Genomic DNA, 13,688 nt, shown 5'->3' with positions numbered 1-13,688 from the left:
GTGAAAATATACATAGCCAAAGATACACCATTTCAAAAATTTCTGCATGCACAGTTCAGTGACATTGATTACATTCTTCCAGTTGTGCTGCTATTCCTCACTTTAGATGAAGGTTTACAGAACAAAATAGTTTCTTATTAAACAGTTAGTACACATATTGGCCTATGAGTATGGTTAACAACCCCACTACATGTCAACACTGTCCTTACTCAACCTTGGATTCCCTATCACCAGCTTTCCTGTCCCATTCTGCCTTCTAGTCCTTGTCCCTGGACTGCTGTGCCTCATTAGCCCCTTTTTGTTTTATGGGGCTGTCCAATCCCCAGCTGAACGGTGAATCTCGGAAGTGACTTCACCACTGAGCTAAAAGGGTGTCTGGGGGCCATACTCTCAGGGTTTCTCCAGTCTCTTTCAGGCCAGTAAATCTGGTCTTTTTTGTGTGTGTTAGAATTTTGTTGTACATCCTTCTCCAGCTCTGTCCAGAACCCTCTGTTGTTATCCTGGTCAGAGCAGTCAGTGGTGGTAGCTGGGCACCATCTAGCTGTACTGGACTTAGTCTGGTGGAGGCCTTGGTAGCTGTGGTCCATTAGTCCTTTGGACTAATCTTTTCTTGTATCCTGTTCTCTTCATTCTCCCTTGCTCCCAAAGGGATAAGACCGGTGGAGTATCTTAGATGGCCGCTCACAGGATTTTAAGACCCCAGACGCTACTCACCAAGGTAGAATGTAGAACATTGTCTTTATAAACTGTGTCATCCCAGTTGAGCTAGATGTTCCCTAAGACCATGGTCCCCACAGCCCTCCGCTCAGCAATTCAGTCCCTCAGGGGGTTTGGATGTGTCTATGGAGCTTCCATGACCTTACCTTGTACAAGTTGTGCTGGTTTCCCCAGTATTGTGTACTGTCTCACCCTTCACCAAAGATACCACTTATCTGTTGCCTATTTAATATTTCCCCCCAACTCCTCCCATCCCTCCTAACCAACAAAGATTGTTACTTTTTGTGTATAAACTTTTTCATGGGTTTTTACAATAGAGGGCTCATACAGTATTTGTCCTTTTGTGGTTGACTTATTTCACTCAGCATAATGTCCTCCAGTTACATCCATGTTATGAGATGCTTCACAGGTTCATCATTGTTCTTTCTCGTTGCAAAGTACTCCGTTGTGTGTATGTACCATAGTTTATCCATTCATCTGGTGACAGGCATCTAGATTGTTTCCATCTTTTTGCTATTGTGAACAATGCTGCCATGAACATGGGTGTGCATATGTCTATTCAAGTGACAACTGTTATTTCTCTAGGATATATTCCTAGAAGTGGGATTGCTGGATCGTATGGTATTTCTATTTCTAGCTTTCTGAGGAAGCGCCATATCATTTTCCAAAATGGTTGTAACATTTTGCATTCCTACCAACAGTGCATAAGAGTTCCGATCTCCCTGCAGCCTCTCCAACATTTGTTATTTCTAGTGTTTTTGATTCATGCCAGTAATGCCAGGGTGAGATGGTATCTCACTGTGGTTTTAATTTGCATTTCTTTAATGGTTAGGGATCGTGAGCATTTCCTCATGTGTCTGTTGGCCGCTTGAATGTTTTCTTTGGTGAAGTGTCTGTTCATTTCTTTTGCCCATTTTTTAATAGGATTATTTGTCTTTTTGTTGTAGAGGTGTTGGATTTTCTTGTAAATTATGGAGATTAGAACTTTGTCTGACTTGTACTGTCCAAAAATTTTTTCCCAGTCTGTAGGTTCTCTTTTTACTCTTTTGGTGAAGTCTTTTGAAGAGCATAGGTGTTTGATTTTTAGAAGATCCCAGTTATCTAGCTTATCTTCTGGGGTTTGTGTGTTGATGGTTATGGTTTGTATCCTGTTAATGCCGGGAATTAGGGCCTATAGCGTTGGTCCTATTTTTTCTTCTATGACCTTTACAGTTTTTGGCTTTATATTTAGGTCTTTGATCCATTTTGAATTAGTTTTTGTATATGGTGTGAGGTATGGGTCCTGTTTCATTTTTTTGCAGATGGATATCCAGTTTTGCCACCACCATTTGTTAAAAAGACTGTCTTTTCCCCATTTGATGGACTTTGGGCCCTTGTCGAAGATCAGGTGACTGTAGGTGGATGGATTTACATCTGGGTTCTCAATTCAGTTCCATTGGTCTCATACTAAGTAAATTTTGACACATAGGCACAAAGATGTTTAATAAAATAACAGCAATGGCTAAAATTTACTGGGCATTTTCTATTAATTCAGGCCAGTTCTTAGTATTCTGTAGATATTAACTCTCTTTGTCCTCTTGGTAATCCTATGATTGTTGTTTTTAGTTACTGCAAGTTGATTCTAACTCATGACAACCCAATGAGTGTCAAAGTAGAACTGTGCTCCATAGGGTTTTCATGGCTGTGACCTTTTGGAAGTAGATTGCCAGGACTGTCTTCTCAGCTGCCTCTGGGTGGGTTTGGACCTCCAACCTTTCAGCTAGTAGTCGAGCACTTAACCATTTGCACCACCCAGAAACCCCTATTGGTCCTATTATTTTCCCCAGTTTATAGAGAAATGTTTAACTTGCCAATGCTCAAACAATTAATTATTAGTGGAGACAGGATCTGAACCTGGAGATCTGAACCCTGGCTCAGAGTATACACTCCACTGCCTTTTATACTTAGGAATATCTTGTAGCCATAAGGACATGAAAGTTGACTTTTATTTACTTAACATGGAAATCTTTCATGTCAAAATATAAAGATACTGCAAAAAGGCAAGTAAAAAATACTTATTTTATGGTTCTGTGTAAGGTTAAGAAGTGTGTATATGAGTGTGTGTATGTGTACTTGTGTATCTGTCTGTTCTTTAATTGACTGATAAGTAGATAGCTGCCATCAAGTTGCTTCCAAATCTTGACAACGTTGAGTAAGACAGAACAAAACATTGCCTAGTTCTGTGTCATCCTCCAAACTCCAGCATGTTCAAGTCCATCACTGTGGCTATTGTGCCAATCCATCTCACTGTGGGTTTCCCTTGACCTTGCTGGCCCTCTACTTCACTAAGTGTAATGTCCTCCCAGCAAGTGATTCCTCTTGATGATGCATCCAAAGCAAGCAAGCTACCCCAACTTAGTATTCCTTCTGTTTTATCTTTCAGAATCTTTATGAAATTTCTCCCATAATAGTCTGAATTATATGGCTTCCTGTTCTTCTCCATAGACGCCCATCAAATAATATTCTCTTGGAGGTTCTTATGGATTTGAGTTAATAAATGTGATGCTCTTTATGCTCTTGATCTCATAATAAGTAGGAACAGCTCGAGACTGATTGGAAATGACCTACACTTCAAGTGGGTTTTGGAAATATAAATTATTTGTTTCGCTATGTAGTTTGGACTCTGAGTAATTTTATTTGCAGGTAGAACATAATGTTTTATCTAGATCTTACGAACAGTATACTGCACATGTGTAACTCGATAAAACATGAGATGTATGATTTGCAAGAAACGTCTTCAGAAAGCATTGATGAAGACAAAGATGTAGATAATCTGCTAAGCGAAGTGGTTGTATGTTTATCTTTTTTGAGTAATGAATAATTGTGTTTTATTCATTAAGAAGTGGTCTTATAAACTACATTCATGTATTTAAAAATTCTTTAATCATCAGGATGTGGCTGAAAATTCTTCAGATCCAGTACTTGATCTTCATATGTCCTTGGAGGAACTGTACGCCCAGAATCTCCTGCAACAACAGGACGAGAAAGTGCCTCCAGTGGACTTGAGCATGGGGCCTGCTTCTCGCTTTGCCTTAAATGATTACACACCTGCAAACGCTATTGAGCAACAATACAAATGTGAAAACACAGGAGCATGGCCTGAATCTCAGCTACCAAATGAGGGTATATCAAGTGCAGAACTTGGTTCTTCTCTGCTCCCTGATTCAACTGGAAAGGTAACATTTTAAAGATAACTTTGTTGTGGAGGGGAGTGCAGTGACGGGTAAGAGTAGTCTGGTTAATCTTCTCATATGGAAAGAGTGCTCTCCTGACTCTGAGATTATCCAGAGGCAACCTATGAACTTGTTTTAGTCATAGGTTCTTGCTGAAAAAAGCACAGCCAATCAGAGCACATACGTGAAGCTGAAATCACACTCCAAAGTCTAGTTTTCTTTCCATGTGACTTGTGTTTTCTTTCTATCAGGGCTCCAAGTACTTACTTGAACAGAGCCCCCTGGCCTGTCCTGCTGAGTGTGTCATGATCCGGAATGCATCCAAAGACTCTTTGGAGAGGACTATTACCATAGCAAAAGGCAATTCCAGCCTAGGTAAGTTCTTTATTTTCTATGTATAGCCACTCCTCCAGCTTCCTTACTCAGGGGAGATATTGAACATGTAGAAGGTTTTCAATATTTTATCCTATAGCTAAGAAAGTAGATGATCAGAATTTTCCTGTCCTTTTATGGTCTTTTTATATACTCATTATTTTTCCAGAAATGGTTAATAGCCTTGTTTATTTCAGGCTAGCTTAAATTCCCTCACTCTCTTAATTATTTAAAAAGTATTCGTAAGCCTCATTCCCATTCAAGTACAAGATATACGAATTGTTTGTATATGAAACAGCAAATCAGAAGAGGAATTCTTAGAAAATGAAAAGTCGGCAATTTAGAATTCTAAATTCTTTGCAAAAGTAAATTATTAGTTTCTTTGAATGTTACCGATTATGCATAAGTCAGTTTGTGTTTAATTTCCTTCATTCACTGAAATAAAGCCTAAAAAGACAGCCAGGTGTGCCACCACCAAAATATAAAGGCATTTATTCAATAGTTCTTCCCAGGTGGCAGGAGTTTTGTGTTCTCTGTTACCCATGAAGTGTTGCGGCTGGTTAATAATCGTGGATGGAACCCTCTGGATTGGGCAAAGAAGACTTCCCATAGAAGTAAAATCCTAATTGCAACAAGTAAAACTATTTGGAGGCAGACACATTTGTTCTCTCATTGAGTTAAGCAGTCATGTGACTCAGCTCCGTCCCTAGTTCTTGCTGCTGATAAGCAAGATGATAGATCAGTTGCTCCGAATCGCCAAATGCAGTGCAAGACACTTGGTCGACTCCCTGTCAGAGATCCTTTTCCTTCTATGATGTAACCAACCAAGAAATAATGTCAACACAGAGAATAAAACTTGCCAGTTCATTAATTTCTGATCTACATTTCTAAGCAGGTTAGTTATGTATTTTAAGTAACATTGTATTCTTTCATTAGAGTCACTGTTTCACGTGGAAAATATAAAGGTCTTGAGCATCTCCAATCTTTTTGAATTCCTCATAGCTTACATTCTGAGCAAGGATGGCCACCCTATTTGGTATCAGGACCTCTGGTCAGGGAATAGTGATTTACTCATATGCGCCTGGGACTGGCCTTCATCAAACTTGTAATGAGAGACTGTCTTTTCATAAATTTGTTATAGTCATGCCCCACCTTTAACATCAGGCCTGTAAAATTTCATAAAATAGAATCCCAGGTATATTATATTGCATTATCCTATAATCTTGTTTATAATCTTGTTATAGCGAACCTGTAGGACAGGGTAGAACTGCCCCATCTGGTTTCCAAGGCTGTGTAAATCTTTACAGAAGCGGACTGCCACATTTTTCTCCCTCGAGCTGCTGGTGGGTTCGAACCAAAGACATTATGGTTAATAGCCGAATGCTTTAACACTGTGTTACCAGGGCTCATCTATCTTGTCCATAGCTTATTAAAATTATATCAATTATATTTCCCAGTATTTTAATACCTTTACTGGTTTTCATTTGTTCAACTCGAGATTTAATTCTTTTGAAAGCAAAAGCTATGCCAACAAATTTATTTTAGATTTGATTTTTCTTTTTTTTTCACTTAATGGCATTAGCAATGACTTGCAGTAAAATTTTCGGTTCAAATCATGCCATGTCAACTTTTAAGTTTTGATTTAAAAAAACATACTATATGATTAAGCACTTGGGGGAAAAAAAACAGTATGCATATGCTTTCTACCATATAAGGAAAGTCATTTAAATCTGGATAGCTTGATTTTGGAAACCCTGGTGGCGTGGTGGTTAAGAGCTATGGCTGCTAACCAAAAGGTCAGCAGTTCGAATCTACCAGCACCCCTTGGGAAACCCTGTGGGGCAGTTCTACCCTGTCCTATAGGGTCGCTATGAGTCAGAATTGACTCCACGGTAATGGATTTTAACTTGATTTTAAAGTTAATGCATAAATGAGTCCTTGTGTTTGCTTTGTGAAAGTAAGCCGCTTATTTACAAGTGTGAAATCACAGTTCCCTAAGTTTACCATCCAGATTGGAATGTAAAGTGTAAGCAATTTTTACATGACTTTTCCTCTTCATGGTCTATTATCTGAATTCATTTACATCCCCTAAAAGTTAGTAGGGCTTCATCCCTGGCAGTTTGATTCCCTGAAACTTGAGATTCCTCTCGCACTTTGGAGTTGAAACTGTGTGCCACAGTGAGAACTTTTCTCTGTTACCTCATTTGACAGGAGGTATTAAGGATCAGATTTCTGCAGCACTTATTAGAGTCACTAAATGTAAAACTTGTCGCCCTCAAGTCAATTTCAACTCACAGTGACCCTATAGGACATAGTAGAACTGCCCCGTAGGACTTCCAAGGAGTGGCTGGTGGATTTGAACTGCTGACCTTTTGGTTAGCAGCCAAGGTCTCAACCGCTGCACCACTAGGGCCCCAAGAGATGTAAAGGAATCATGAAATAAGACCTATTTTTAAAATCTGTGTAAAACATTACAATATTAATTTAATTGAAGCATTCAGTTAAGCCTTAACGTAGGAAGGTGTTGCCTTTACAACTTGAAGTAACAGAAAGTGTGACAAATAGTATTTTAGGAAATCTAAACAGAGGCCGGCTCTGTAGGAATAGGAGAGTATGTTATGAAGAGATCTATCACTGAAAACATTTTCTTAGATCCATAGTCTTTTCTTAACCGGCTGGATGAGGTAGTTGGCAGTTTTAGCCTTCTGGCTAATTTATTCTTTCTGTAGTGATGATCAGAAGAAATTATTAGTAAATGAAAGGTTTGTATAAATGCTGTCATAATCCATTTGTTTTGATTTCAGGAATCACTTTTTTTAACTTTGTTGAATTTAAAGGGAGAGTGTTATGTGCAGATATGCACACATGTGTACATACGTGCATATAGTGAGCATTAAAAAATCTGATCTTGATTTTTGGTAGGTCTGTGGTCATTGAATTATGTTGTATTAGGGATGGAACGTAAAAAGGAAAGGAACGGAAGTTATTATTGTCTTCTCTTCACTGATTAGGTACAGAAGTATAGACAAACTTAGTAACTTCTCTAAAAATAAAACCTATTACTGCTTTGAGTCTGACTCAAAGCAACCCTAGAGGACAGAGTAGAAATGCCTCCATAGGATTTTCTAGGCTATAATCTTTATGGAAGCAGACTGCCAGCCACATCCTTCTCTCCCAGAGAGGCTGGTGGGTTTGAATCACCAACCACTCGGTTAGCAGCTGAGCACTTAACCACTGTGCAACCAGGGCTCCTGCTCTGAAAATTCTCAGCCCTTAAGCGCTGGAGCTAGGACTCAAACCTCAGTTCTTCTCTGGTTCTCACATAATGTACAATATACTCAGTGCTTGAATTACCCAAGAAAATATTCAGAGTGCTGTAATAGCAAGCTTCATTTAGAGGCTGAGTTAAGATTTGTAGTTAGCCTTTAGAGAGCAGTGTAGCTTTGGATTGGGATAGAGATTTATTTTAAATATTATCTTGTGAGTTTTCTTTTGTTTCTAGTTTTGCAACTGTAATTTATTGCGTGCTTTGTGCCAGATGCTTTGAAAGTTACTCTATATACGTATTTCTTGCTTAATTCTTTAAACAACTCTAAGTGTGGGCATTATTGTTCCCATTTTACAGATGAGTAGACTAAGGCCCAGTGTGGAAGTTAAGTCAGTTGTCCAAGGCCACACTGCTTGGAAGAGGTGGAGCTCAGATTTGAACCCAGGTCTCTGGCTCCACAGTACATAATTTGGACTGTCCTACTATATTTCTTCCAAGAAAAAAATTGAGCATTCTTACACGTTACTACCAAGATTTAGTGGCCATTACCTCAAAGTTGTTAAACGCTGAAAATTACCCATTGGTGCAACGGAGGTGTAAGCTGAGCTCATTCATGTCAGCCTGTTGGTTTATACAGTTGACATGACCTGACAGTCCTAGCAGTTGATGGAGCTGTGTGTTAAATATGCTGTGAAAAATGAATTCAGAGGTCATGTCAGCAATAGTTCATGATGCCATGTTCCATGTCTGTGGTTTGCTTTATATGGAGAGTGTGGGCTGAAATTGAGAACAAGGTGGTGGGTTAGATTCCCAGTATGGGCCACTTTGTTAAATTTTGTTTGGCCACACATTTCAGTCTTACCTTAGTAGAGTTGCTTGGTGGGTATTGGTGAAAAAGGTGGCTTCATCGGGGCAAAATTAGGACACTTAATGAAACGTTTCAGAGCCGGTCTCTTTGCTCATGAGAAATCCACCTGGGATGAAGATACTTGTTTGGTGGTTTACACTAAACAGGTTGTCTTTTTAATGCATTTAAAAATCGTTAGTATGAGTTTTAACAGCATATTTGAAATAGATTTGGTCATGGTTCCTTTCTGTCAGAAAACGACAATTAGGAGACTTGTTGCCCATATCCTGGCATGAAACGTTAGGCTAGAAACATAAGCAAGATTGTTCTTAAAAAATGTTTGAAGTATTGTGTCTAATTTGATGAAATGGTTAAGCGTTCTGCTACTAACCAAAAGATCGGCAGTTCACACCCACACAGAGGCTCTGCCAGAGAGAAGCCCTGGCAATGTAATGTAAAGATTACGGTCTAGGAAACCTTATGGGGCAGTTCTGCTCTGTCCTGTTAAGTCACTTTAGGGCCGCTATGTTGGCCGTTGTTGGAATCCACTCAATGGCACACAACAGAATTAATATTTGGAAAAAGAATTTTTCATCTTTTTTTTTTAAATAGGTAAAAAACCTAAAAAGGAATTTGTGACTATGTCAAAGAAGGTTGTTATAATTACCATTATACCTTTATATATGCCCTTACCTTGTTTAATTATAGAATCTTGTTTGGAAGGAACTTTTAGCACTTGATTTTAAGTGAACTCTTGGGTATTATGGAGGCCTGGTGGTACAGTGGTTAAGTGCTCAGCTGCTAACCAGAAGGTTAGTGGTTCGAACCCACCAGTTGCTCTGCAAGAGAAAGATGTGGCAATCTGCTTCTGTAAAGATTTACAGCCTTGGAAACTCTATGGTGCAGTTCTGCTCTGTCCTGTAGGGTCACTATGAGTCATGATGGCAATGAGTATGTATTTTATGTGAAGCTTTAAAAATAATTTCAAAAGATTTTATGTTTTTGAAAGAATCAGGGTGAGGAATAGTGTGCAGAGGAACTATTAATTGAGCTATGGTGTGCTGAGGAGGCCTTTTTGAGGAAGTGATATTCATGAGTGAGAAGGAGGTAGCTATTAGCTAGGCAAGATATGCAGGAAGAGAGTGTCAGGCAAAGACTCTGAAATGGAGAGATACTAGGTGTGTTTACATTTCTGAAAGAAGGCATGAAATAGGAGCACAAGGAGGGCAATATGGCACAAAGGAAGGTTGTGTGGTAGGGAGGAGCCTAGCCACCACTGCTTTATAGACTCTACTAAGCAAATGTGTTGTATACTAACACAGTAGCAAGCTACTAAAGGTTTGTAAGCAAGGTAGTGATGTGATATGATTTATCTTCTTTTAACATTCTGTCTGCCGTGAAAAGAATGCATTGGTGGGGACCACATGCAAAGCCAAGAGACCAGGTAGGAGGCTATTGTATAAAGTCTGGCAAGAGAAGGTGGTGGCTTGGCCTAGGGTTAGTGTGGAAATGGAGAAAGGTGAATGAATTCAAGGTAGATTTTGGAGACAGAATTGTCAGGATTGGATGGATTGAAAATAGGGGGTGAGAAAGAGGTGGAATCAAGAACAACTCCAACATTTCTGTTTTGAGTAATGGAGAGTAGTATGCTGGTGCTATTTACCAAGAAGGAGGACCGAATGGTGAAATAAGGGGTGGTGAAAATTGAAAGCTTAATTTTGTACTTACTAAGGTTGCATTTCTTGTGCGACATCCAGGGGACATGCCAAGAGGGCCATTGAATATCCAGATCAGGAGCTCACAGGAGTTTAGATTTGGAGATGAAACAGGAATAGATGAGAATTAAATCCACATCATTTCAGTTCAGCAGACTACCACACAGGCAGGCACTGTGATAGGCACTGGGGATTAAAACTTAAATGCAAGCACTGTGATGTTAGGAACAATGTACTATGCTTTTTTTATCTGAAGCAACCAGCGTAGTGCATGGCATATAGTACATATACACTGAAGTAACAAATGATCTAGAAATAAGGTAAGAGCAAAGCCGTTTTTTTAATTTATAGAACTAATTTTCCATTTGTAGTCTTGCTTTTTATTCTCTTATATATATAAGAAATGAACTACTACTGTAAAATCTATTCCATACTGTCAAATAGTAAACGTCCCCCTGAGAGAGCTTTCTGTGTAGCAGGCAGCACATCAAATGACCTAAATTATACTCGTTCTATAGTGTAGACCTATTTCATCTCTACTGTATTCAGTATGGAGTATTTTTATCTCTCTAAAATTTCATGAACATTTTAAAATTTACTTAAAAATTATTTTGTTGTTAGAAAAAAATCTTTTTCTTCACATTATTTTTTATTGCCTAATAGAAGTTACCTTATTCTTTCATCCATGACTCCATAGACATTATTAAATTCAAATTAAAACAAATTTGCTTTCGTGCATTTAATACATATCTTTATTCTTGTTTACCATAGGGATGACAGTAAGTGCTAATAAAGATGGCTTGGGGATGATTGTTCGAAGCATTATTCATGGTGGCGCCATCAGTCGAGATGGACGGATTGCTGTTGGGGACTGCATCTTTTCCATTAATGAAGAATCTACCATCAGTTTAACCAATGCCCAGGCACGAGCGATGTTGAGAAGACATTCTCTTATTGGGCCTGACATAAAGTAAGTAGCGTTTGGATTCCAGTTTGGCTTGGGAAACTCAGGAATTTCAATTCATTTATCAGACTTTTTTTTCAGTATATACCTGTTGGTAGAAAAGTTATCACCTATTTATTTAACATAAATCACTTAAGAATTTGATTTTCTGAATAGTTCTTGATTGCCGTGTTTCTCTTTTTTAAGATTTTAACAGTGTTAAAAGTACTGCTTTATGTTTTTAATTGTATTTCTCAAATGATTTCTGCAACAACCCTTCCTATCAACCTTTGAATTGAAGAAGTTGCCACTGGGAAAACTGGTGGCATATTTGATACTATCAGTGGACCAAAAGGCCAGCCAGTGGTAGCAAGAGATACAGTCAAACCTTGGTAAATATTCCATGAGACATGTCTTTCCCAGAGTTTCTGGGGCTTCAACAACCAGCCTGGAGCCAGACTTTAGGGCTGCATAGAGACATCTTTCATCGAGCAGGAGGATCCCCTGAGGATCTTACCTACACGTTTGGGTTGGCCTCAGTATGAGGAGTTGTGCACTACCAGATTCATCTCTGTGGATCCTAAAACTAGGCCAATTCTTAAAGGGCCAGGCATGGAAAACACCCTATTAGAACAGTTCAAGGGAGGCAGGGCCAAGAGGGCAGAGTAGTCAGATGCTGCCAGTGGACCCACTTACAACAAAGACCTGAAAAAACAAGTGATTTGATTATATATGCCAATCTGGGAGCCCTGAACATCAAAGGCAGAGTTAAGGAACCGGTCTGAATGGAAGGGGGAGGGAGAGACAGTTCGGAAGCAGTGAGGAGTTGCCAGACCTGACCCTGCAAAAGCCTGAGCCCTTCAGGCCTGAGCAGCTCGGGGGTGAGTGGTGAGGCAGGCAAGGGGCGGTGCTCAGGAGGTGCGTTTTCTGCACCAGGAGAGACCCAGCACCAGAGAGTCTGCATGGCCACCCAGAACCAGTGAGAAGCAGCCCTCATCGGCGAAAGATAAGTACTTGCGTACGGCTTACCACATGGATCAAAAACACCCCCCTTAGGGAAGAACCTCTCTCCCATTTACCTCCCTGCTCCAGACCAACTTCAGCAATTGCTGAGTCCCCTGGGCCAGAAGTAGGATCCCTCACACGCCCGGAACCATTCCCCCGCCTTAGAGAGTGAACAAATTAACAAAAGGGAAAAAATAAACTGCTGGTTCCCCTAAGCCAGGAAACCAGGGTAGGCACAGCTTCTTTGCCTAGGCACAGGCATAAGGAATCCACAGACTTTGAGTGCCTTTCCCCCTGCATAGACTTGTGTGGGCCATCTCAACAGCATAGGCACTCATTACTGTAGTACAACAGGGTATATACTGGAACTCTAACTTTAGCTGTTTCAAGTGTGAAGTGGCAGGTTCTTGACATTTGACACTGCTCTGCCCATTAAGCAGGGTCTTCACCTACCCACTTCAGGGGCCTGAGAACTGGTGGCTTCACCCATGCCACCTAGCCACCTGCGATAAGACGTGCCCCCTAGTCCTTACAGCCAACAGTAGTAGGTGCTCGAAGTCTGGCTGCAAAACCCACCCACCTGTGCACTCTAGGAAACAGGGACATGCCTTCCTCCTGGGCACTCGGGGGCAGCCATCAGCCCCCTGCCTTGCCCAGAGTGTGTCCCCCTGCTGCAGCCAGATGCCTGTGCCTGCACTAATCATCCATGCCTGTATAGGACTGTAAATGAGAGCCTACACCACACACTTGGTGGGTATCTACCTGGCACCTGAGCTAAATCCATACAGGAGGAGTGGGCGGACTCCTGAGCTCACATACCTAGTAACAGATCTAACCACCTGGTAACAGTGCCAGTGATCAAACTAGCTCATACGAGCAGCCTGTTTGGGCATATCAAAACAAAACAAGAAGCTAGGACACAGTAAGCAAACATAACACTCATAAATATAGTACTTATTGATGGCTCAGAGACAACAGTGAATATCAAATCACATAAAGAGACAGTACATGACGGCTTCAGCAAGCTCCCAAAATAAAGAATCTAGTAATTTTCCAGAGGAGGAAAATTTCTTGCAATTTCTGGAGGCAGAATGCAAAGGATTAATATACAGAATTCTTCAAGAGATCAGGAAGGAAATTAAACAAAATGCAGAACATGCAATAGAGGAAATTAAAAAGATTAGAGAAGAGCATAATAACAAATTAAACAGCCTGCAAGAATCCATAGAGAGACAGCAATCAGAAATCCAGAAGATTAACAATAAAATTTCAGAATTAGACAACTCAACAGAAAGTCATAGGAGCAAAATTGAGGCAATGGAAGTCAGAATTAGTGAGATTGGAGGTAAACCACTTGACACGAACTTATTTGAGGAAAAATCAGAGAAAAGGATTTAAAAAAAGAAGAAACCCTAAGAATTATGTGGGACTCTATCAAGAGGACTAACCGATGAGTGATTAGAGTACCAGAACGGGGGGAATAACAAAATACAGAGAAAATTTTTGAAGATTTGTTGGCAGAAAACTTCCCTGATATCGTGAAAGATGACAAGATATCTATCCAAGATGCTCATTGAACCCCACATAAGGTAGATCCCAAAAGAAAGTC

At 40.0% G+C, this 13,688-nt stretch overlaps 1 protein-coding gene across 4 annotated transcripts in view; it reads left to right on the top strand.

The window, feature by feature from the left end:
• MPDZ (multiple PDZ domain crumbs cell polarity complex component) overlaps positions 1 to 13,688 on the top strand; it is a 163,953-nt gene that overhangs the window by 79,080 nt on the left and 71,185 nt on the right. For all 4 annotated transcript variants that reach the window (XM_004373498.2, XM_004373497.2, XM_004373496.2 and 1 more), the window contains exons 19-21: positions 3,648 to 3,932; positions 4,181 to 4,304; positions 10,903 to 11,101. In XM_004373498.2, coding sequence (XP_004373555.1) covers positions 3,648 to 3,932; positions 4,181 to 4,304; positions 10,903 to 11,101 — 608 coding nt within the window. The remainder of the gene's footprint in view (positions 1 to 3,647; positions 3,933 to 4,180; positions 4,305 to 10,902; positions 11,102 to 13,688) is intronic.

The sequence above is a fragment of the Trichechus manatus genome, unplaced genomic scaffold (genome assembly GCF_000243295.1).
Source record: "Trichechus manatus latirostris isolate Lorelei unplaced genomic scaffold, TriManLat1.0 scaffold00025, whole genome shotgun sequence".
Lineage (NCBI taxonomy): Eukaryota > Metazoa > Chordata > Mammalia > Sirenia > Trichechidae > Trichechus > Trichechus manatus.
This window is presented reverse-complemented; position numbering and strand designations above follow the sequence as displayed.